At 45.2% G+C, this 22,426-nt stretch overlaps 1 protein-coding gene across 29 annotated transcripts in view; it reads left to right on the forward strand.

The window, feature by feature from the left end:
- The first annotated feature begins 3,577 nt into the window (after positions 1 to 3,577).
- Positions 3,578 to 22,426, forward strand: part of CAMK2B (calcium/calmodulin dependent protein kinase II beta) — a 704,764-nt gene continuing 685,915 nt past the window's right edge. For 28 of the 29 annotated variants that reach the window (XM_069214317.1, XM_069214303.1, XM_069214313.1 and 25 more), the window contains exon 1: positions 3,757 to 4,123. In XM_069214317.1, the coding sequence (XP_069070418.1) occupies positions 4,059 to 4,123 (65 nt within the window). In that variant the 5' untranslated portion in view covers positions 3,757 to 4,058. Of the gene's footprint in view, positions 4,124 to 22,426 lie in introns of all 29 variants that reach the window. The other variant, XM_069214308.1, reaches the window with a different exon arrangement.

The following is a 22,426-nucleotide window of genomic DNA, read 5'->3' on the forward strand; positions in this document are numbered from 1 at the left end:
TGGTTCTTCTTTAGCAGTTGAAGGCATTTTGATCCTATTAAATTATCAGGATCATTATCTGGACTTCAATGTGAGAACAGACTGAGAGGAAACTTTAGACTTGTGTTCAGTGTAGGACAGCGTATTTAAGAGAAACCGAATTGAAGACAGTAGACTCTCACATACAGCGTGGGATGGTAGGGCTTCCTAGGTGAGGATGTAGGGGAGATAGAAATTATTGGTTGCATGTGTGTCTTTGTCTGCCAGCTCACCAACAATAAACCACTTGCTGGAGCTGGTCAACACGCACAAGCCCTTGGCAACCTAGAAGGCAATATGTATTTAACTCAATCTTTTATTTTGTGGTGCACTTTCCTCACAGGTGACCTGACAAAGCTGACTTCAACGAAGTATCCAAAGAAGGTCACATGGACCGAGGAGTGTCAGAAGGCATTGGACACCCTAAAAGAGGCGCTATGTACAGCAACTTTGTTGAAGGCATCTGATTTCAGCAAGGAGTCGGTGGTCCAAAAGATGCTTTAGAACATGGGATTGAGGCAATGCTATCACAGCTGAATAATGATGTTCAGGACCCACCAGTTGCCTTTACCAGCATGCAACTACTCCGCAGAGAGAAGCTTTGGAGTGTCATAGAGAGGGATGCCTTTGCTGTGGTTTGGTCACTGAAAATTCTGAGACTATTCTTATTTTGGGACTCAATTCAGGGCACAAACTTACCACAGGCCTTTCCAAAGGTTCATGTAGATGAGAGGGTAAAACCCCAAACTGTTGAGGTGGTCCATCTTCCAATGGGGTATGGAATTTCCAGTGGAATACAGACCTGGATTTCACCATGCCAGTGGAGACAGTTTTTCCAGTTTCTTCCGCTTACAACTGCCAAAGGAAAGGCTCACTTGGCCCCCACCACCTTTCATCTGGTGTGGTTAATGTAGGAAAATGCCTCTTTTTGCATGAACTCCCCCATTTTTTAACTAATTTTTGTTTACTCTGTGTGCTGTGGCTCTGCTAACCAGCCCCCAGTGCTTATGATCTGACTCTTAAAACATGTTGTCATTGGCATATGGCACCAAAGGTACCTAGGGCCTGTAAGCTAAATGTCACTAGTGGACTGCAGCACATAGTATGACACCGCTAAAATGTCAATGAAAACATGACATGAGGCATGCCACCATTCTCTTAGCTGTGCAAGTTTAACCTGCAAAGCTGACCTGTCAAAATAACCTCTTTTGACAGGCCTAATCCCTTCTTTTAAATATTAATATGTCACCCCTTAGTAGGCTTTAAATGTCCTTAGGACAGGGTCCATGATATTTAAAAGTAAGACACGCAAATCTTTAATGTTAAACATGTTGTTACAGTGATATTACCCTAAAAATATTTTCACTGTAGCAGGGTTAGCAGTTCCACAGGAAGGCATTGGGAACTTTATTAAAGTTAATAAAGTTATCTCCACCTAGAAACCAGATAAAGAGTTCCTTCTTGGAACATTTAAAATATGTTTTATAAATCCAATTTATTGGTCAAGTTGGATTTGAAACAAATATTTCACAAACTGGACTTTTACAAAGTTACATTTAGTCGGCCTAAAGCCTCAAGAAGCCCAGTTGCCCCCGCTTTAAGCTGTCAACCTTGATTTGTTGTGAACTGTCTCCCAGAGCTGAGACAAATGGTGTGGGTGTGGTGAGGTGTCCTGTTGTTCTGGGCAGTGCCCAGGAACTTAGGCCCAGATGTAGCAAAGGGTTTTACCCATTCTGTGTCTATGGGAAAATGTGTTCGTACATATGGCCCTTAATTATCTTCAAAGGGGCCTGCCGTGTCACACGCATATATAGCTCACACCTTGGCTTATCCACCTCTATTGTCCTTCTAGCCAGCCAAGCATTAATCTCAGCGATAAAGGAGCTGCTCCTAGATCCAGTTTTGAGAGACCAGAGGCAAGGATTTACTCATTTTTATGGACACACCTCCAGGTGTGCACAGGCATTCTGCACAGAGAAAGAAAGGTTCTGCCATCTTGGTTTTAGGTCAAGAAGAGCACTTTTGGATTGTTTGCAATAAAGCAAGCAGGAACTGTTAGAAAATAGTAGGGTTGCTCCTGGGAACTGTACCACTATCGGTCAGAAAGGGACAAGGAGTCCCACAAACGGATGCCAGGAATAAATGTGGAACCCTGGCACCCTCTTCAGAAGGCTACTGAACCTGTGGAAGAAAGAAGCAGGACTGCACCTACTGTTGTGACCTGTGTGGAGAACCTTAAGGGCTTGACATGATCCCACTTATACCCTGGACAAAGAAGTGGACTCCATGGATCAGTTGGCTGACCTCTTCTTAAGATATGGGACACAGAATCTGCAAGAAACCCACTATCTTGAAGGAGCACAGCTAACCAGTTTCCGCTGCTCTATACTGGACCCTGCTAATGACTTCTGTTTAGTCCTGACCCCCAGGGGCTGTTCCTGGGGTCCTGGAACCCTTGGCTGTGTCAGAGTATACTCCTCCTGCCTAACCCTAAAACCTGAGACTTTTTTGAAGGATTGGCTTCTCCAATTCAGAGCTTTTACCGCCTTCACTGATGGTATCTCCGAGACCTCCTCCTTAGGCACCCCATCAGTGATCACCCTATCTTTGGATGCAGCTTAGTACCTTGCCCGCTGAAAGCTCTACCGTGTAGGAAATGTTCTAAACCAGAAGGCAACCAACCTGGTCTTTGTATCTGACCTATGCACTATCACAGTTGGCCTTAAAACGTATCTTTGTCAAAGTCTAGCATGACCAGTGGGCAACTTCTGGTGTTATTTTTATTTAAAACTTTAAAAAGTCATATTTCTATTTCCCTTATTGTCGTTTTGCTGTCTTGGTGTCATTTGTCCATTAAAGTTTTCCCTATTTTGTATATATTAGGGTGGAATTTTTATGGTGTTATGTTCTTAACCTTTTAATTGTTTTTGTGCTTCTAAATGCTTTACAGATTCTCTTAAGTTAAGCGTGTCTGCTGTGTGCTTTGGCTATCAGGGGTTGGGCTTAGGTTTAAATTACTGGAACCTTTACTGAACCTAACAAGAATAGTGACTACCATCCACCCCAATTAATAATCCACCTTCTCTCAGCTATATGCTTCGCTATCCTCCCTTCTTCTCCCTGCTTAGGCTCCCTTGCATTATCTTCCACATTCCTTCCCTCAACTTTCACCATTACTCCCCCTTTTAGCCCTTCATCTTGTTAGTTGCTTCCTTTCTTTTCTCCCTTGCCACTGTTTACTTTGCCTCTCCCTACTTCTAGTTTCTTATGCTTCCTCGCTTTTTTCTCCCTCCCTTACTCCACCTTTTTTCCAGCCCTTACTCCCTTCCTTTGTACTCTTCATCCCTTTGTTTTACTTAGCTTCCTGTACTCTACCTCCATTCCTGAGCCTTCTTATTAACCACTCAGATGATTTCTCTCCCCCACCATCGTTCTCTCATGCTGTTTCCTTCCTCGTACACTTGCTGTCCATCCACTTCTCTCTATGCTTTCTCTTTTCCCCAGGGCTTCCTCTGCTTCCATCGTTGCTCTCTTTCCACCCGTGCTCTCTCACCTTTTCATTCCCTCCGTTACCAGCGTTCTCCCTTCCCCCGACCCTCTTCGTACCTCCACTTTCCCTTCCCTTGCTCTCTCCACACTCACCCCTCCTCTTTCCCTCCCTCTGTTCGCCCTCCCCCTTCCTCTTCTTGTCCCCTCCTCCTTGCTCTGCTCCCTCCCTCTCTCTCACACACCACACACACACACACACACAGTGTGCACCTGTCAAGCAGTCGGATCCCCGTTAGCTGCTGCGGCTTCTCCCTTTTCCCCTGTATTCCTCCCTCCCCCTCCACCGCCTCTAAGTCTATTTATCTATCTTTATACCCGGCCCCTCCCCTCTCCAGCAGGAGACCTCAAACCCTCTCCTTGGACGCCCAGGAAAAGGGGCAAGCTTATACCCCTTTTTCTCCGTTTGAAGTCTAAGAAAGAGTGTCTACAGGGAGCGCCGGTGGTTCGGAGGGGAGCTTTCAGAGGAGATCCAGGCTGCGCCCACCGTCATCATGGCCAACACCGCCACCTGCACCCGCTTCACCGACGAGTACCAGCTCTACGAGGAGATTGGCAAGTAAGAGCAATGTGATCTGTGTCGATGGATCGGTGGATAGACCGATAGACAAGCAGCGGCGCCTGCTGAGGGAGACGCCTCACAATGAAGCGTCGCAGGCTGCGTTGCCTACCGCGAACTAACAATAGCAGTGCAAAGATGGTGGGCTGTATTTGCTTCTGGCAGCGCAGGGTCCCTGGGTGTTTGCGTTTGGTGGCGCTCTGTCGCAGCAATAGGAAGCAGTTCGATGCGCAGCAGTCGTCTCGTCGCTGGTGCAGTGACCGCCCGGTGCCCCCGGCCGGCAGACATGCACCGGTGTAGATAGCAGGCCCTCGTGGTGCAGTAAGAGCTCGGTCTGCTCAGCGGCACCGTGCGATCAGCACGGGCACAGACAGCATTTCATGCGGCGGCGTAGCAGGCTCTGTCTTTGGCCGCTAACATTGCACGGGCTGTCTAACTGCTCGTACAGCGTGAGCTCTCTGGCCTTAAGACCTGTCGTGCTAGACAGATGGTCGTGTGGTGGTGCAGCAATATCTGTGCCTGACCGGTGGCATATTGTCTCCGAGCCGTGGCAGCCACGGAAGTGCACACACATGCAGCCGACCCATTGGTCGCGAAGCATGGGGGTTGCCTAGCCGGTAGCAAGCTCAAACCTGCCCTCGTACAGGCAGCTGACCCCGCGCTGGCGCATCGCGGACGTGTCGGTCCGGCGCACCCTCTGTCTGACCGTGTCACTGGGCCGTCAGACCTGCTCCGGCAGCCGACTCCAGGCCGTTGCAGGCGCAGCTTGAGCTCAGTCAGCCACGCCTGGTCGTCAGACCCGTGCGTCAGGCCGTCAGAGAGGCATCCGGCTGTCAGATCCGCACCGACGGAGGAGCAGCTGTGGGGCCGGGCACCCTGCACGGCACAGGGGCAAACCACCGGGAGATTTTTGGCTGGTTGGGGTCATTGAACTATCGCTTCGCCGGCCGCGTAGGCAGCCAAGTCTAGCTCATACCGACGCGGGCTAATTGTTATCCCAGTGCCCTTTGTCTAGTGCTGTCTCCTGTTCGTGTGGCCTCGTAGGGCCCTATTGTGACGCAGTGGAACATTTCTCAGTTTTTTTTAGAATTACTTACTAAATAGCTTTTAAGACAATATTGGTTGGTTGAACATCGCGCTAAGTGAGTAAAAGCTCACCCGAAGTAGCTCAGTATAGCTTCTTCCCCATTAAAGCATTTCCAGAGCTATGTTTTTAGATTCCTGTCCAACTGGCTCCGCAGGACTTTAGGACGAGCGAATGTGACCGGTGACACTGAGCAGCGAGCGGATGACGGCAGTTTGCCCCACGCTGCTGCAGTATGGGCTGAGCTTCACTGCACGCACCAGGCACTAGCTGCGGCATGCTGGCAGATGGCCTATCCTGCTGTGGTACGGGCACAGCCTGCTCATCGGCACGCAGCTTCGGCTCGGTGGCAGCTGGCCTGTGCTGCATCGTTATGGGCTCACATCGACCAGCCGCACCCAGCACCGGCACCAGTGATTCTGGTGCAGGTTTCAGTCGGGAGTGAAACGCACCACAACCCCACATTTGTGCAGCACGGGCTGTGCGTGACAGGCCACGTCTGGCAATACAGACCGTTCTCCACGCTTATGCCGCATGGGCAGGACCCGAACTGCTTCACACAGCACTGGTGTCACAGCTCCAGACCCACACTTTGGACGGTCCTTGTCTGCCTGCCCTGTTGCGACCGGAACCGACACCGTATAGCCCTGCATTACTGCCCAATGGACTGCAGCCAATACCTGCACCGTATGCTCTACATAAGCGCAGTACAGCCTATGCCTGAACTGCCGCAGAGTCCATGACGGGCACTAAGCTAGTTCATTATGGTGTGTGTTGACCAGCTGCTACACAAGGCATTCCCTCCATGACCCCAAAAGGGTGCTTTATGGACTGTGCCGGAAAGGCCACAGTCAGCACAGGGCCAGGGACTCGAGACTGCTTTAGCACGAGTTCTGACCGACTAGCCGCAGTAAGCACCGCTATCAGATACTACACAGAAATACAGCGTGGGATATGTTTGACAGACCGCATCGAGTTCCACTGACCGCACAGGGATGCATTATGGGCTCTGCCCTACTGGTCAAACCTGGTATCGCCACTTGCATGGTGTCAACTAGCGTAACATAATTACATTTCCCAGTTTCCCGTTTTTACTGATTTTTACAGATAATTACAGACAGAAAACAGTGTGTCCTGTCTGTATTTATTTTTAAAAGTGTTAAAATACAGAAAATTGTGCTTCTTGTGAGTGACTCTCCATGCTGTCTTCCTTGAATTCCAGGCTAACAGCTGAGCAGCTAATTGTGGGGAATTAAAAAATAGGATGAGATTTCCTTAAATACACACATATGTTAACATATTTTTTTATATAACGCTAATATTTACCCATGGGTATAGTGTTTTGTTATATTTGTCGGCTTAATTTTGGAAAACGCATGTGTAAATATACCATTTTACGTCTTTATTCTCAAAATACAAAATAAATACGGATAAATACCAAAAAGATGGACAAAAAAATAAATATGGATAAATACAGACGGAAGTGTTAAAATAAAATATATATAAAACCAAACCGGGAGCCATAAACGTAACCCAGTAAATGTCTGAGCGTGTTTAGCTTTTTCTGGTGGAGCACACGTCTCTGTATATGACGTGTGTATGTGTAAGCTGCTAACGTTGTGTGTGCATGCCAAAATGTGTTATTTTCTTTTCATTGTGGATATCTGTCCGGGTCTATTTAAGTTTCTGTGTTTTTGCCCTGGGACTGCCTGAGTGTGTGTCCTCATGGCTGTGCTGTGTCCATCCATATCTCAGTCTTTGGATGTGTCTGTGTATATGTCTCTGTGGCAATGTCTCTATGTGCCTGTCCATGTGTATTTGTATGACTTTCTGAATCTGTGTCTAGGTGCCAGTTTGTGTATTGTGCCTGCATGATTTAATATTTTGAGTCTGTTTGATGGCTTGTTTCTGCTTAACTTTGTCTCTCTGTCAGTTTACCTGTCTGTGTGCCTGCCTGTTGCATGGTTGTGTGTTCCTGCTCCATTGCTATCTCTGTGTCAGTTTCTGTCGGTGTCTGTCTGTCATTCAGTATTTCTTTGAGCCCATGGTTGTGCTTGGCCATGTGCGTGTTCGCCTTTGTGTCTGTGTGCCAGGATACGTATTTGTCTTTTTTAAAATATGCGCAATAATTTGTGTATATATTGTGTGCGGAAATTTTGTGTCTTTCGTGTGAACGACTTGTGGTGTTCGAGGGCCTGCCTGTTCATCTCATTTATCAGTTTATCACTTCCTGTTTGGCCGTCTGTACCATTTCAATTCTTCGTGTATTTTTGCGATCATGTCTGACGGCCTTAGTTTGGTATGGCGTGTGCGCAAATCGTGTTTCTAGGTGTTCCTGTGTATATCTGCGCGTGTGGTTGTCTTTCATGTATGAGTGTAACCGCCTCTGTTGTGGACTGTGGTTTGGTTTGCATGCGATTCCGTCTGTGTATCAGTTGTAGGGCCTGCTGTCTGCCCGTGTATCTGTCTGCGTAAGTATTTGCTTGTGTGTCAGCGTGCGTTGATACGTGTGCCTGACTGCCTGTGTTTGCCTTTCTGTCAGTGCTCCTGTTTTGTCTGTTTGTTTGTTCGTGATTTCCGCCTGTGTCCACTTCGTGAGGGCGCGTCGATTCCACTTCTTCTGTCTACCCTTGGGCCTGTCTACCCATGGGCCTGTGCATGCTGTGGATGTTGGGATGTGTCTCTGCATGCTTTCTCCCACTTGCTCGAAACTCCCACATTGTCCTCCCTATGTTCTTCCTCGTTTTTATGGAATTTCTTTTTATACTTTCTTCTCTAAATGCCTCCTCTCGTTGTCACGGGTGAAAGTATGTGGGTAAGGACTGCAAACAGCAGCAGCAGATACTAGCCTATGAGGAGTGGCGGACTCTCCAGAATTACATCTAGGGTCATAGTGAAGCTCCTCACACCATATTTTACCAATTTCAATGTCCCTGGAGTGCACCAGTATTACACCAGCTATTGTTGATGGAGCTTCCTTAAACCTAATGTGCCTGTTTGTGCGGTGGTGACGAGGGGTAGCTTGAATTGGATGGGACTCTGAAATTAATAGGGAACGCATGATTGATAAATGTCATTAGTAAATTAGGGGAGGTGGCATAGCAAAACAAACTGCCCAACCCAGTCTATTATTTGTTGGTAATAGTGACTAGCCTGTTATGCTATGTATGTGCCAAAGTGTAAGAGCCATCATATCGGTGTGTCCTATATATATAGACTGACTAACCCACTCTTTATGGAAAGGTTGTCGGTTTAGTGTAAGTATGGACTATCCAGTGTGTGCTCTGTGTGGACCAGGTTGACTGTATTCTATCTGGATCAGTAACCCTGTCAGTCAATAAGGCACACTCTGTCTGTGCTCTGTGACTATGGCCCAGTATGTTTCTGCCTGTCTGGTCATCCTATTTGTGACCTGTCTGTGTGGTCCAGTCGGTATAGGTTCTGCTTGTATGTGCCAGCCTGTAAATTCAGGTTATCTGTGGAGCAACCTTGTCTACAAGGCGAGCTTATTCATTTGGAAGTGTAAGGTAACATGGGGTTTATAACCAGACTGCCGTCTGCGGGTGTGGCTAGAAGGTAGTTCATTTTACCAGGACTCGACAAGGATATGAAAACGTGGAAGCATTTTGCACCCCACATTCAGCTGCCCGCTTCTTTTGGCTTGACTGTGTCTTCTGACGACCAGTTTATGGCAATGACTTAGGATAAACCATGGAAATAGTTCTTTATTTAAATATTCTACCTGATCTCTAAGATAGAAACGTCCCGGCATAGCTCAAACAGGCGTACAAACCCTAGCTCCCAGATATTCACAAAGTGGTATGCAAGCAAAATATCTATCTATCTACATATCTATCTATCTATGTACACACACACACACACACACACACATAAAACAAAGCTACTCACACAGGATGATAGTGGTGCACTCAACCTAGTACACTGTTTACACACAAGCCAACACCGAAAAATATATGATAATTGTATTTGTCCAGTCTGTGGCATAGGCAGAGCTATCAATTGTGGCGCAGGTGCAGTGGCACCAGCTGCACCAAGTATGGCTACACACAGTTCTAGGCTTGCTTACCTGAAGGCTTCCATGTGGTTTTTTCAGTTAAACATCTGCGAAGGATTCTAACTCGAGAGAACAATCAGTGGGAAGTAACATGCACACAATAGTGGGGTGGTCCATAGGTTTGCTGCAATGCCACCTAGCAGTGTCAGGATCCGCCAGGACCTGGCAGCTCGGTTGAGGTAGCGGTTTCTCAATAACCGACTTCTAAAGGCCATTTCAGTGGGCGCTGGGCTGATCTCTGGGAAGGCCGAGGCTGCAACATGGGTATTGATTGTGAAAGAATGAGCCCATGTAATGCCATGCTTCCTCAGATATGCCTAGGAGGCTTTTGCAGTCGTGCAGGTGAAGGGGTCAGAGCCCCAGCCAGCAGGCCTGTGGCTGCCAGAGTGCGCTCGGGCACACAAACAGACTTCTCCAAAGCACAGACGGCAAAGGAGAGAATGTGGCGTAACCAGTTTCGAGCCTGGCTTCGGCTCAACATCTGTGATTCTGGTTAAACCACTTCCTCTCCCTGTACCTAAAAACATGAATGTGTTCCTGTGTAATTTTACTGGTGCTCATGTAAAGCACTCCAACACCTTCGGGTTGAGTACGTGCTATACAAAACTGAAAAAAAGACAGACTAGGACGGGGAGACAGATTTGGAACGTAACAGCCTGCAAATCCTACCTGAGCTCAACATAATCAGCAAGTGGGATGTAGGATTTGTGAGCAGAATGACAATGCAAGCCATGGTTAACCACATGCACACACTAATTGATCATACTAGTAGGTGAAGTCGCCGTTCTGTGTGTGCTGCTTACCGCTGCCGATCACAGGCTGCAGCAAGCCAATCAGGAGACCTATGGCTTAGTCAGCGCCGTGGAGGCGCTAACATCTGCACTGCTGCTGGGCCCCTATGGGTACGGGTACACTTCTTGTCAAGGGAGAAGCTCCGGTATTTAAGAAAAGAACATTGAAAAGTGCTGGTACTCAGTACCGGAGAGTACCGTCCCATTTAAAGCACTGATGATATGTCTAATAAAGGTGCCACGGATACTAATGCACCCAAAGAAAAGGGACTCTACCCCTCAGGTTAGGTAGTAAAACTCATCCTTCATAGGCGTATGGCCTGTTCCTGACACCCACGCACCTGCTGCGCTAATTTTACCAATGCACCTGTAAAGGGAACCACAAAATACATTTTACCACTGTAAGAGTTCTTAATTTGAGCAGGTGCTTGCCAGAAATCGGCACAATTTAGAGCAACAAGACTTGAATGAAATGCTTGCATTTATGACTGCACTGAGTGTGCAATGGACCGACATTGGCATATGTTGCTAGAACCATTGCTGCCGCAACCTTGCTAATACATTTGAAAAAACAGCAGATATTTTTGTTTTAAGAAGGGAACTGCTAACACAGGCCGAAGCATATAAACAACCCTCTCTTATGCACCATCACACCACTTGCACGGAGCCTGCAGCGGCATAGCAACGGTGCGTGGACCCTAACTCATACAAATTAAAAAGTCACCCCCATTGCTTGATTTAGTAGCAAGAATAAACTTCTATAATCGGGGGTGCAATGCCCCGCCCCACCTCGAGTCCACATGCCGTTGCAGCTCTAGCTGCTATGTATTGCTGCATCCACGAGTCGCTGATTGGAGCCAGGGTGGCCCAGGCCCATGATAAACATTTTGTATCTCTCGCTGAGCCTTGCACCTGTTGTGTGACCCTTCGGTGTAGGCGTGGTCAGATTAAGATTCCCCGCCAAAATAAAGACCTATGACCAGTGGTTTACCTGAGAAAATCAAGTAAAATATGGAGTCCTGCTATCTTCGTAGTTTCGTAGCTCCGTTATATATGGTACACTACGAATACCATAACAGAGAGGGGAGTTAGCGCCGGACAAGCTGCTTAGCCCCAGATATGGAACAGTTCATGGTCTCTTCTGCTCTTCATACATGTGGAATCCTGGTAACGTGACATAAATGGCACACCGCAGAATATATACTGATATTTTAATAGCGCTTCACACATTTAGAGGGGATTGATGGCACATTGTACACAGCAGTAGGGCTGGCATATAAAAGGAAAGGACAGTAGGGGCGGCACCAGCGAATGCAGTGGCTTTAGCCATCGGCAGGCATCGCTAGAGGACCTACTAAGAAGATCTTCGGGGCTCAGCATTCCGTGTTTTCTCAAACATGTACAGACCGACCTCTACAGCTCGTAAACGATTCACTTGAGCTATGTTATTGAGACTGGAACAGAATCTTCAGATTCTACAATTAACCCTATAATAGATGCATACCAATTGAACGACTTTACACGGAATTTGAGCCTGTAACAACATTTTCTATACTTCTCAGTCTTGCACCTGTCTCCAGGGATATCTTGACGGGAATGGAAATTTTAAAATGCATTTTCCATAGAAGTTTGTGCCCAGCCACTTGATCCACACACATATCTCTGCAGGAGACATAACCCAACGAGCTTTCCTTCTAAAATGGCCCTAAGTATCGATGGTATTCAACCCGCATGAATGTATAATTTGAAACTTTTTCTCTATTCTGACCTATTTCTTTGTGGTCTATTGGGGACTGGTGGGAACATGCATTGGATGCACATAGTTTGGGGTCGTTAAGTTATCACTGAGGAAAAAACCTAGGAGAGGAGTATTGCTGGGTAATCAGAAACTGTCTGCTGGTCCCGTATTTCCACCCCAACCTAAATATGTGACCGACGTTTCTTGGGAATATGTATTTTCAGAGTTGGCACGACCCACGAACAAGCACTCGTCCTCCCATGTACGCTGTATTGGAGGGCGATGTGGACAAGTTTGTGCCATTATAGAATGCCTCAGTATTGCTGCAAGGCCCGAGCAGTGCTGAAATTTGAAATTGATGGGTAACTGGATTTCCCCAAAAGGCTGGTTCTCCCTAGAAAATATGGAAAAAAGAACACATTTTCAGCGAATTTTGTGAAAGCGTTGGATAAAACCCCTCCCCCCCACACTTAACTATGTAGTTCTGAAGAGGCACACATGAACTGTTTCAGTACTTTCATCATGTACAAAGCGGCTCTGATCATCCATCTGGGTGTGTTGTGAGATATTCATTTTTTTAAATCAAAATAAATAGCTTTCACTGGCAGTTCACATACAACTTAGATGACACTAAGTTTACAGGGCATGCCCCAGACAGGAATTGTGACGACACTCTCATACGATACATTGATAGAGGTACTGAAATGGTTTCATGTGAGTCAGCGATAATAGCTATGGAAGCAGGTATTCAGTACATCAAGGACATCATGTTACAATAAGAGTTGACAACTCAGCCGGAATTATCACTGTATTATCAACTTTGGATATACTGTGGAAATACATTGTTTGTCCCCAAAAATCATGGTGGCCAGTTTCGTAAAATGCACATATTTTTTCCTCAATAGTAGCTTCACGTTTTTTCTAAATGAACTATTTTTCTCAAATACCACTGCCACGTTTTCTGAAAATATAGGCATTTTTCTCTAAAAGTTATTTTAAACCATGAACAAATAATCCACCACGGGCTTAGGTATTACCATCGCTTGCCAAGAATGTTCTGAATAACTGAGGAGTAGCCACCAGATGACAGACATTCCCACCTTATGCCAGGGGTGCCCAACTGAAGATAGCAATGGTCACCATATGCCAAGGATAGCCATCAGTATGTCACCGTCAATATGCCACCCATAGACCACATACTTTGTGATGGGCACCAATATGTCAAGGATGCAAACAATATGCAGATAGTTGCTGATTTTGTCATGGCTAACGGTATTCCAGGGTAAGCACCAGTGCGCCCGAGATGACCTCTGCTCTCCAGAGAATACACACAGTTTGCCAACAATACCCATATTGTGTTATCATTATACAAGGCATAATGCCAAGGATGCTCAAAATATTCCAAGACCACCAATTTACCAGATATAGCATCACTGTGTCTGGAGTGGTCAGCATTATACCAATTAGCCTTACAACATGCCAGTGATACACACAACATACAGGAGAACCAATACAATAGGAATAGCTACGATTTTATGAGAAGTAACCATCACTATAACACAGACGGTTATCATCATGTGGTCACACACCAGTATTCCAAGGATGCTCACAGTGAGCCATGGCCCTAATTATGCACAGAATGACCATCCTAATGCTAAGGAGTGCCACTCATACCAAGGGTGCTCACAAATCTTTAGGGCCACCGTTATGTTAAGGGTGACTACCATAATGCCATGGAAGGTCACAGTATGCCAGCTTCTGCCCTGGCCACCATGATGCAAAGGATGGCCACTATTATGCCAGTGATAATCATTACTATAGTTGTGATGACCTCCATTTAGATGACAGCCAGAAGTCAGTGCTTCTTCAAGTACCAGGGTATACTTTGTAGCCTATCAAGCCACATAGCGTTTTGCTGTTCTTCCCCTTGGCCCAGAAGACTGCGGGTTGCACCATGCATCTCAGGAGACAGAGAGCCCAGGGGAAGTCTAAGGTATGGATGGGTGAACTAAAGCCACACTGACAGGTTTGCAAGTTCCGACTTTGTGAAAATGTACGAAGCTCTCTGACTTCGTTCGAGTTGTACTTTCACTTTTCCCACTCATTCTCTGTAGTTGAATGTCCTACCCAACAAGGATGGCACATCAAACTTCAGGGAATTGTGTTTTCCTGCTGCATTCGTCCTAAGTGGCAGCAGGAAAACACGCAGCTCTTCAGCCACGTCATCTTTTCCCATGGTCGAAAGTCCTGCTACAGGATTTCCTGGCGGCTGGGAAATTAGTAGCATGCAGTGCTGCTGAAAACGGCGGTAAGTGGCTGCCAAGTGCTCATGACCCAGCATGGCAGCAGAAATGTGACTTCTGCTGCTCATGGTTCCTTTTTCGCCTCAGTTTTTTAAAACTTTGCAAGCTTTGTGGTTTGCAAAGTTGGTGAATTGGAGAAAGTGAAGTTGATAGATGTACAATATTACAGCTTCAAGCACCTCTTGTTTGAGCACCTGCATTCAAGCAGACTGAGGCATGCGACAGATGGAGCTGTGCATGGGAGTGAGGAGTCACTGGAGAGGGTAGGGAACTGTGTATGCAACAGTGCTGCTGTTAGATTCGGACTCCCTAGCCAGGTCTTCTCCTCCTAACGGATGAGCCTCAAGTAGCTTGGAACTGGCAGGCTGACCACTCTGCTTTCATATCCCATTGGGACTTTTTTGTTGCCCTGAAGCCTGGCGACACTTACAGTTCTGGAGGAATATCACTCCACTGGCACCTTAGCCACTCATGCACACTCACACGTGTGTTGGGGGCACAATTATAGGTACCACACCCCTGTAGGCACAGTGTGTAAGTGTGTGTGCAAGTGAGTGCCTGTTATCACCATGCTACCCTCTTACTGTCAGACCCACCAATGGGAATATAGAAAAATAGTCTGCCAATCTTCTTCCTACTCCTTCTCCACTACAGCCTAAACAATTAAAGGAGCACCTCCTCTGTCACCAATAGATGTTTCTGATGATCTGTGACAAGAGTCTCTCTTGGGGATCCATCGTGCTGTGACTCCTCAGCTTCCTCTGCATCTTACCAGCAGTGCTAAAAGGAAAGGCCAAGGAATTGGCGAACGTACACTGTACATAAGCTGCTTAAATTAAAGTAGTCCAGCAGAGCACTAACAGGAATTTCCCACAAATCTTTACTTTTTCTCCCCATCTATACCAATGTTACCTACTGGGTCAAGAGTGCATTAATCTTGCTTGAGACTATAAAATGAAATAAAGGTTTAAGTTGCTATATCTCTGCTACCCTCAAACCAGCAGTTGTATTTTGCGTCCCCAGTGTTGTGTGTCCCTGCTCCACTAGAGGTTTGTATGATGCTGGATGGAATGCGGCTTTGTCACTTGGAGTGTTGGTCTGACAGTTACACTAGTTACCAGGCTGAACAGGTAAGTCCCATGCTCCTGGTAGGGCATCCTGCAAATATATAAATGTAACTGACAACTGATGTTTCTTAAACATATCTTTATCTATCATTAAAGAAGTTACCAGTTTGTGCTGTGGAGTGCAGACTGTTTCCAAAGTACAAGGGACTTTGCAACACCAGCATGTATCTCATTCAGTGGCATAGGTAAACAAAGACGCCCTAAAATATTCTTGGTTCATCCTTTGATACCGTGCCTGAACTTCGGTCTTAAATCCAGAGAACGTCAATAACTGATGATGTAAAATACAGTTCAAACACAGTTTGGAAAGAAAGGAATGCCCAGGTCAGCGCTATTATAAAATGTACAACATTTGTAAAAAGAAAAACTATGGTTGGCTATTCTAATCAAGGTAACCTCAAGCTGGATCAAGACCAGTCAGCCATTGAGAAATGTATTTTTAACGATCTTAGGAAATATTGAGAATGAGTAGCATCAATTATTATATGGACGCTTTTAACATGATGGATATCCCCATACTTAGTTTAGCAGAGCAGGCATCCCTTGCAGTGGTGTAACTTGGTCAAATAACCTTTGTTTCCGCTTACAAAATGTACTAATGTACTTGCACAATTCTCTAATATGAGACTCCACTGTGCAGTGCCTGGTAATGAAAGAATGTGAAGACAGAAGGTGCTTGGCAGGGTTCATAAAAGAACCTCGATCGTCTACTAAGGACCAGAGGTCTTTCTGGGCAATGGTCGCTGGCTGTACTGGTGTCTGCGGGACAGGCAATGTCCTCAGTTTGGCCTTTTCTTTCACTAATCCGTGTTTTTCATTTATTAGGAAGCAGGGGAGAATAGATTTTAAGGACCTCCCCCCATTCTATCGTGAATAAAAGACTTCATCCCTTTTGAGTTTAATTTGAAAACTTTAAAAGAGATAAACTTTAAGCTCGTATGGATGTTATAAATGTTATTTTACCCCTTTTAGACAGTAGGGTTTGGAAGGGATTTCAAGTGTAAAGTGCACGAATCCCAGGCATCATTCAAAGTGAAAAGCCATGCGCTGGCAAGTGATGGGCCAAGCAGAAACAGCTGAATTTTCCGACACCTGGCTTTCGGTCTCTCCCAAGTAAAACCCTTCTCCCCCCATTGGAATGAATGAGTTGCTGTTTGGAGAATGTGGCTATGGTGTCTTGCTCCTCTCTTGTTTCCTGGGGCGGGAATTAGAATGCATTTGTAGAATGTAGAGTTAGACTTAAGAAAGCATTGTTTTGAAGACTAGTTCGGTTGAAGCTGGTTGTTTGTGGATGAGGGCGTATAATAAGCGCTCTGGCTTTTTTCCTTCATTGCATGTCATCATGTCAACCATGTTTGAGTACTTTACAGTAGTGGGCCTTCTTTGACTAAAAGGTCCCAGACCATTCTTCCCGTGGGACATGAGAATGTGTCATCTGTGTGTTAACGCCACTAGTCCTGTCTTGGACAACATGTATGGGAGAGGGACTTGCAGAGAACGTTTTGAACTCACTCACCGTGAGGTCTGTTATAATGTGGGTGAGCTTTTACACTGATGTAATGTGTGTCTGCCATTAACATTTGGAATTACACTGTGTTATAATTCCACTAGAACCGTCACTGTGTGGTGGTTCTCTTCTTGCCAGTTACCCAGGAGGCTGGGGAGGGGACGGATCGTGTTGGTTTGGTTTTCTCCAATAAAGGGTATTTCTTGTCTTTACCTGTGGTGTGTGCAGAATGATCACAGCAGTCTGCAGGGGAATACTAGATTCCATCGAAGCATCCATGCAGAAGCTGAAGGTAGACTCTGTGGTGCCAGGTGGTATCTGCAGTCTCAAGTGAAACCAGCAGTCCAGCAAAAGTTGCTTAATAGGAATGTAATCTACTGAAATAACTACTAAATAAGCCCATATATTGGAGTCTTTGGTTTACATTGGAAATTACGAGAAAACTAGCTTAATTTTATATAATTGGATTAAAGCAGAATGTTTTTTAAACACCGTTTTGGCCACCTACTTTGTGCCTTCGACTTGCAACCACGAAGGGAAAAGAAAGCTTAATGCATGATGTCTGCTTGCACATTGAGCAATGTACAAACCTTTGAGCCTAGATACAGATCCCAAGGCCTAACACACGTGTAAAAAGTGTGTTGAACAGTAAACATTCTGTGTTCTCTATCACTCAAATAAATGAGAATTGGCAGTAGGGAGTGAGTTATATAGAAGAACGCCAGCAGTTTGACATAGAGTACATGAGGCAAGAGAGACTAACTTCTGCTTACCCTTATGTGCCTACATGTTTCCACCTTCCCCCTGCATCTCAATGATGTTTAATGGCGGTTCATGTGTACCTGATCCATGTGGCATTTTTAGTATATGCGCTGACTGTGTAAATTAGTTCAGTATAGATTTATTCTATGTAAATTATTTTTATGTGGATATCTCAGAAATCTAGCGTGGATGGCGACTTGCCTGTTGAAGACTGAGTAGAAGAGTTACAAGAATAGTATACAAGCAATCCAGAACCAATGTATGTTCAGTCAGAGATTTTCCTCAGCATATACTGACCAAATAAGGCATCAGGTCTAGAGCTATTGTCCAATGCAAGGTGTTCGAAAAAGGCATGTGGTACCCCCATATGTTGGCTTCATGAAAAACATCCAGAATGCACATTTGTGTGGATAGTGATGTCCCTTTGCCATTAGTGTATGCATGCCGCTGGATAAGTGTACCCCAAAAAAGAACAACACTCCACAATACAGGAGACAAATCCAAGAGCAATAAGGGCTTTGTGAACCTCTGTGTTTAGGGCCAACACAGGTAACAGAAAGTCACTATGTGAAACTAAAAGACTTTGGAGCATATTTACAAGCCCCTTGTGCCAACCTAGCACTGCCATAGCATCCTTTTGTTTTACGCTAAGGCAGCGCTAAAGTGGCTTTTCTGGCACGCCATATTTACAAAATGGCACCATGCTTGCATTGCACCACTTTGCGACACCTTTGTCAGGCATAATGTATGCAAAGGGGGCGTTCTAGCCCAGGGAGGCCCGAAAAAATGGTGCAGTGAAATTCACAACATTTCACTGCACCATTTTTCCATAATTTTTAACGCCTGCTCAGAGCAGGCATTAAAATTATGTGGCCATTATATTCAGTGGGCCTCCCTCTGCTTTGCTGCACTAGCGGCACCACAGTAGCGTAAAAAATGTTGATGCGTTTGTGCTAACGACCGCCATGGTGCGCCGTATTGTAAATATGGAGCAACCACTGTGTCGTTAGGTGTGGGGGCGCAAGAAAAGCGGCACATCAACTATGATGTAAATATGCCCCTTTGTACATTAAAAGTAAAAATTAAACCTCCTGTTGATGTCAAGGTTTTTCAGCATGTAAAGCAGAATTCAGGATAAAGAATAGCAGGTCGATTTCTTCTTTCACCTTGAAATCACGAAGTGCCTTTTTATCAGGACGGCTCACATAACATTACCTGCTTAGGTAAGGTTTTTTTTTAGTTCAAAAGGAATGTAAGCCCCAGAAGCAGGTGTAAGTGTGGTGTGCAAGGCAATATATATAAATGACACACAATACGACACATACTGAACCACAGATCCGGCAACATTCACTGTTTCAGAAAGGCCATAAATGAATCCTGCTATTTGACAAAGTTGGCAAGAATCCTGCTGATGGATGGGATTTACAAGAGTGTTTTTTGGAAGCCTTCACTGATGGTTCATCTCAAAAGGGAAGATCTACCATTCTCTCACTGTATTTGACGAGAAGACTAGGTTCCCTTGTTTTCACAGTGGTAAGCTACAGTCTCTTCTGCTTAGAAAGCAGACGGCGCAGAGAAGGGGAAGTGGTGTATAGCAAAGTCAAATAAGAGATCAGACCATTTCTCTGTCATTTCACTTGCACTGTTTCCCTCTTTCTTGGGCTGTGTCTCCTTTCTGTCTCTCTGTTTTGCCCTCTTTGTGTTCAAAGGCATGCTGATTTATGAGGAACTGTGAAGGTATGAAAATGTAAAAAAAAATCTGTATCTAACACTTGATCTCTAGTTCATTGTGCTGCAGCCACCCTGTTCCACTCTGATTTGCTTTATCTTAGGCAGTCTCTTCAGCTCTCCTGTGGCATAGGCTGCTAAATGTTTAGCAGCTGGCCTAGTCAAGTTGTACCTTTACTTTCCCTCACGCCCACTGATTCGTTATCGGATGAGGTGTACACGTTTAACCGAGTCAGTGCACTAATGATTTATGATAGGTCAAACTCCTTGCTTACCATATTTAGAAAGAAGGGTGCTCATTTTCATACTAAGGGCCTCTTTTTGGAAAATTCTATTGATAACACTATTGCCAGGTTGTTTATAGTGCCATTGGTAAATAATCTTTTGAGAAGAAGAAAATACTGCCGGGTTTTAAAATCTGCTATGTATTTCAACACTCGTTTTAAAATTACATAACTCAGACGGTGAATGCATTTCTGCCAGCAGTTCCAGTCACTTTATAAGATAGCGCTCAGAACTGTTTGACTTTACATACCTAAAATGGCTAAAGCCCATAGTTACTTCTAGCAGTCCGAAGCTGTGGTTCTGTTAGGTCACTAATCACTAAAGCAGTGGTGCAGAACTCTTTCTGTTTTGTTCTGCAATGGCTCTATCATACTCCTGAAATTGAAATGTATTATTTGGATCGCTATATTTTTAACGTATGGCCGTAAATATAACTCCCATTGGTATTTATTTTGTTGCTGTTGGCATGCATGGGCAGCTAGCTGTATTTTGTTACCACCAGTGTTAATGTATGTATGGGATACCTTTGGATGGTAATCCCAATAGAGTGTTGATTTGAACAGAATGGTAATATAATACTGGAGGTATTTTTTCTCTAATACAGGCCCCATTACCCATTCTCACTTCGTCTTTGTCATATTTAAAAAAAATTAAAGTTTTGATCCATATCAGTGGGGAAACAAAATCTGTTCTGGTTTTTGCCCCAACATGTCACTCATCAAATAACTAAATGTGAGAATAATGATTTCAGTCTTTCAAGTACTTTTCACCCACACAAGAGGACGCTTAGATGGTCAAATCTGGCAGCTGACGTGCTCTTCTTTCAGTATGTCCTGATCCAAAAGGATTTTTCAGTGTGTTAGATTTTGCTGTGCTTGAGAATCCTGTATAACGGGTTAGCCAATTCAAGCACATTCAAGCACATAACAAATGATTTCCATAGAATTCTTACAGTACATGCAGAGTAAAGTACTCAGGTCACTGATTCACGTACCCAGACTTTCTTTGGGAATCCTTTTAAGCATGCACTGTATTTGCCAATGTCAGGTGCAAACCTAAAGCAGTGTCAGGTGTTGCATGTGATTGGCTATGGACGCCTTATTGCCCGGGAGAAATGCATTTTAATGCTGCTGGTTGTCATGAATGAAGGATGTCTTTATATTCACTGTGGTAGAATTCAGCCACGCAGCAGATCTATCTGGTTGTGGATTTAAACGTTGCAACTTTCAAACAGGTCGCAGACCTCGGGGAACAATCGAGCCCTATTTTTTAGCCCCACATTTGTGTCATTTTGTGACGCAAAAGCGGCGCAAACGTACAAAATACAATTGTGTTTTGTAAGTTTGCACCGCTTTTGCGTCAAAAAGCGGCGCAAATGCGGCGCTAAAAAAGTATAAATATGGGCCTCAGTATTCAAAGTTTCTGCTGTAGGCAGGGTGTTTGTTTAGGTCATGAAAATTATGCGAGGCATTCACAGCATATTCCTGGCCTGTGGAGAAGTATGTCATAGTCTCTTTTTCCTGAAAAATCTGACCACCTTATGTGTGCACAAATGTGCTGATGATGTTATGTTGTTGATAAGTTGTACATCTGCTAGTAGTGTTGATGTCATCTCACCGCCCTTTGAGGGGCGTAAGATCCTTTTGAGACGTATAAGATCCCCTGTTATTGAGGATTATAGTAAAAGTTGAATGAAATAAGGACCTGTGCTATCTAGATTTTTATTAGTAAGGGTTACATAACTTCGGAACATGGTAATGGAATCACATTGTCCACCAGGTACACAGGCTTACTAGTTAACTTGCAGCCAGTTACCTTTTCCCACATGTATCGCAGCATACAAAGTCGTGACAGCGTTCCTCAATTCCAACCAAAGATACCATGCATGTGTTTTCAGGGTTTGTTCCCTGCACTCAGCACCGCACTCAGTCATGTCCTTCAGCAACACACACTAGGAATCCTGATTCCAATCATCTGTCGTGTTTGTTTCTCAAACAAGCATTGCCTGTGCGGTTCTTCCATAAATGTGAACACATTTTACTCCCCTAATTCGGGGTGTTTTTACCTCCTGCCAGCTCTCTGTGAAATCAGATCTGCATTTGAAAACAGGAAGCCGTTTACCGTTACAAATACTAAAAAGAAATTCGAAATCCATCAAAATTGAAGTACATTAGTGCTCCTTCTGAGGCCGTCATTATAAGTGTCCTGATAATTCCAGTGGGACCGATAACATGCGTCACTAGCCTCTTTGGCATTATAAGTTCTGATCTACGGTGTTTCACCTGGAGATTTCATCTGCTTAAAGCATGCTAAGTCTTTTGGTGAATTACGGGGGCGGAGGGGGGGGGAACAAAACAATAATTGACAGTAAATACAGTTTTTCTATGGTTTTTCCCCAAACCCTGTATTTCCCGTTATTTCTGTGCCCCTAGAATTCAGGGGCGGCTGCTCCCTTAGGGCAGAGGAGTGTCGCCCTCCTGCTGCCAGACCGCCAGCCAGCCAAGTTTGGGGTGGGGCCACTGATGCTGACTAGCAACGGGGGAGTGATGCTCACTCCACAGTTTACACTGCGCATGTGATTTTGTACGGCCGTCTTGCGATGGCCAGCCTGACATGCACAGTGTAAACCTCTCCACCCAGAGAGCAGGCACAGGCCCTTAGGGCCCGCTGGAGCGTTGAGACAGTCCACTCCAGCCAATCCTGGCGCTAACTCTCATGCTGCTAACATTATCAGCAGCATGAGAGCAGCACCTAGATTGGCGTGTAGCATTCAGTTGCTGCACTCAGAGCACTGAGGGACGAGGACTCGAGACAGCGGAGGTAATTACATATTTATTTTTCACATTCAGTTGGTACCCTAAATGTTTGGTTGTTTGCCCCACAGTATGTTTAGGGTACCAGCC

Source organism: Pleurodeles waltl, chromosome 11, assembly GCF_031143425.1.
Source record: "Pleurodeles waltl isolate 20211129_DDA chromosome 11, aPleWal1.hap1.20221129, whole genome shotgun sequence".
Taxonomy (NCBI): Eukaryota; Metazoa; Chordata; class Amphibia; order Caudata; family Salamandridae; genus Pleurodeles; species Pleurodeles waltl.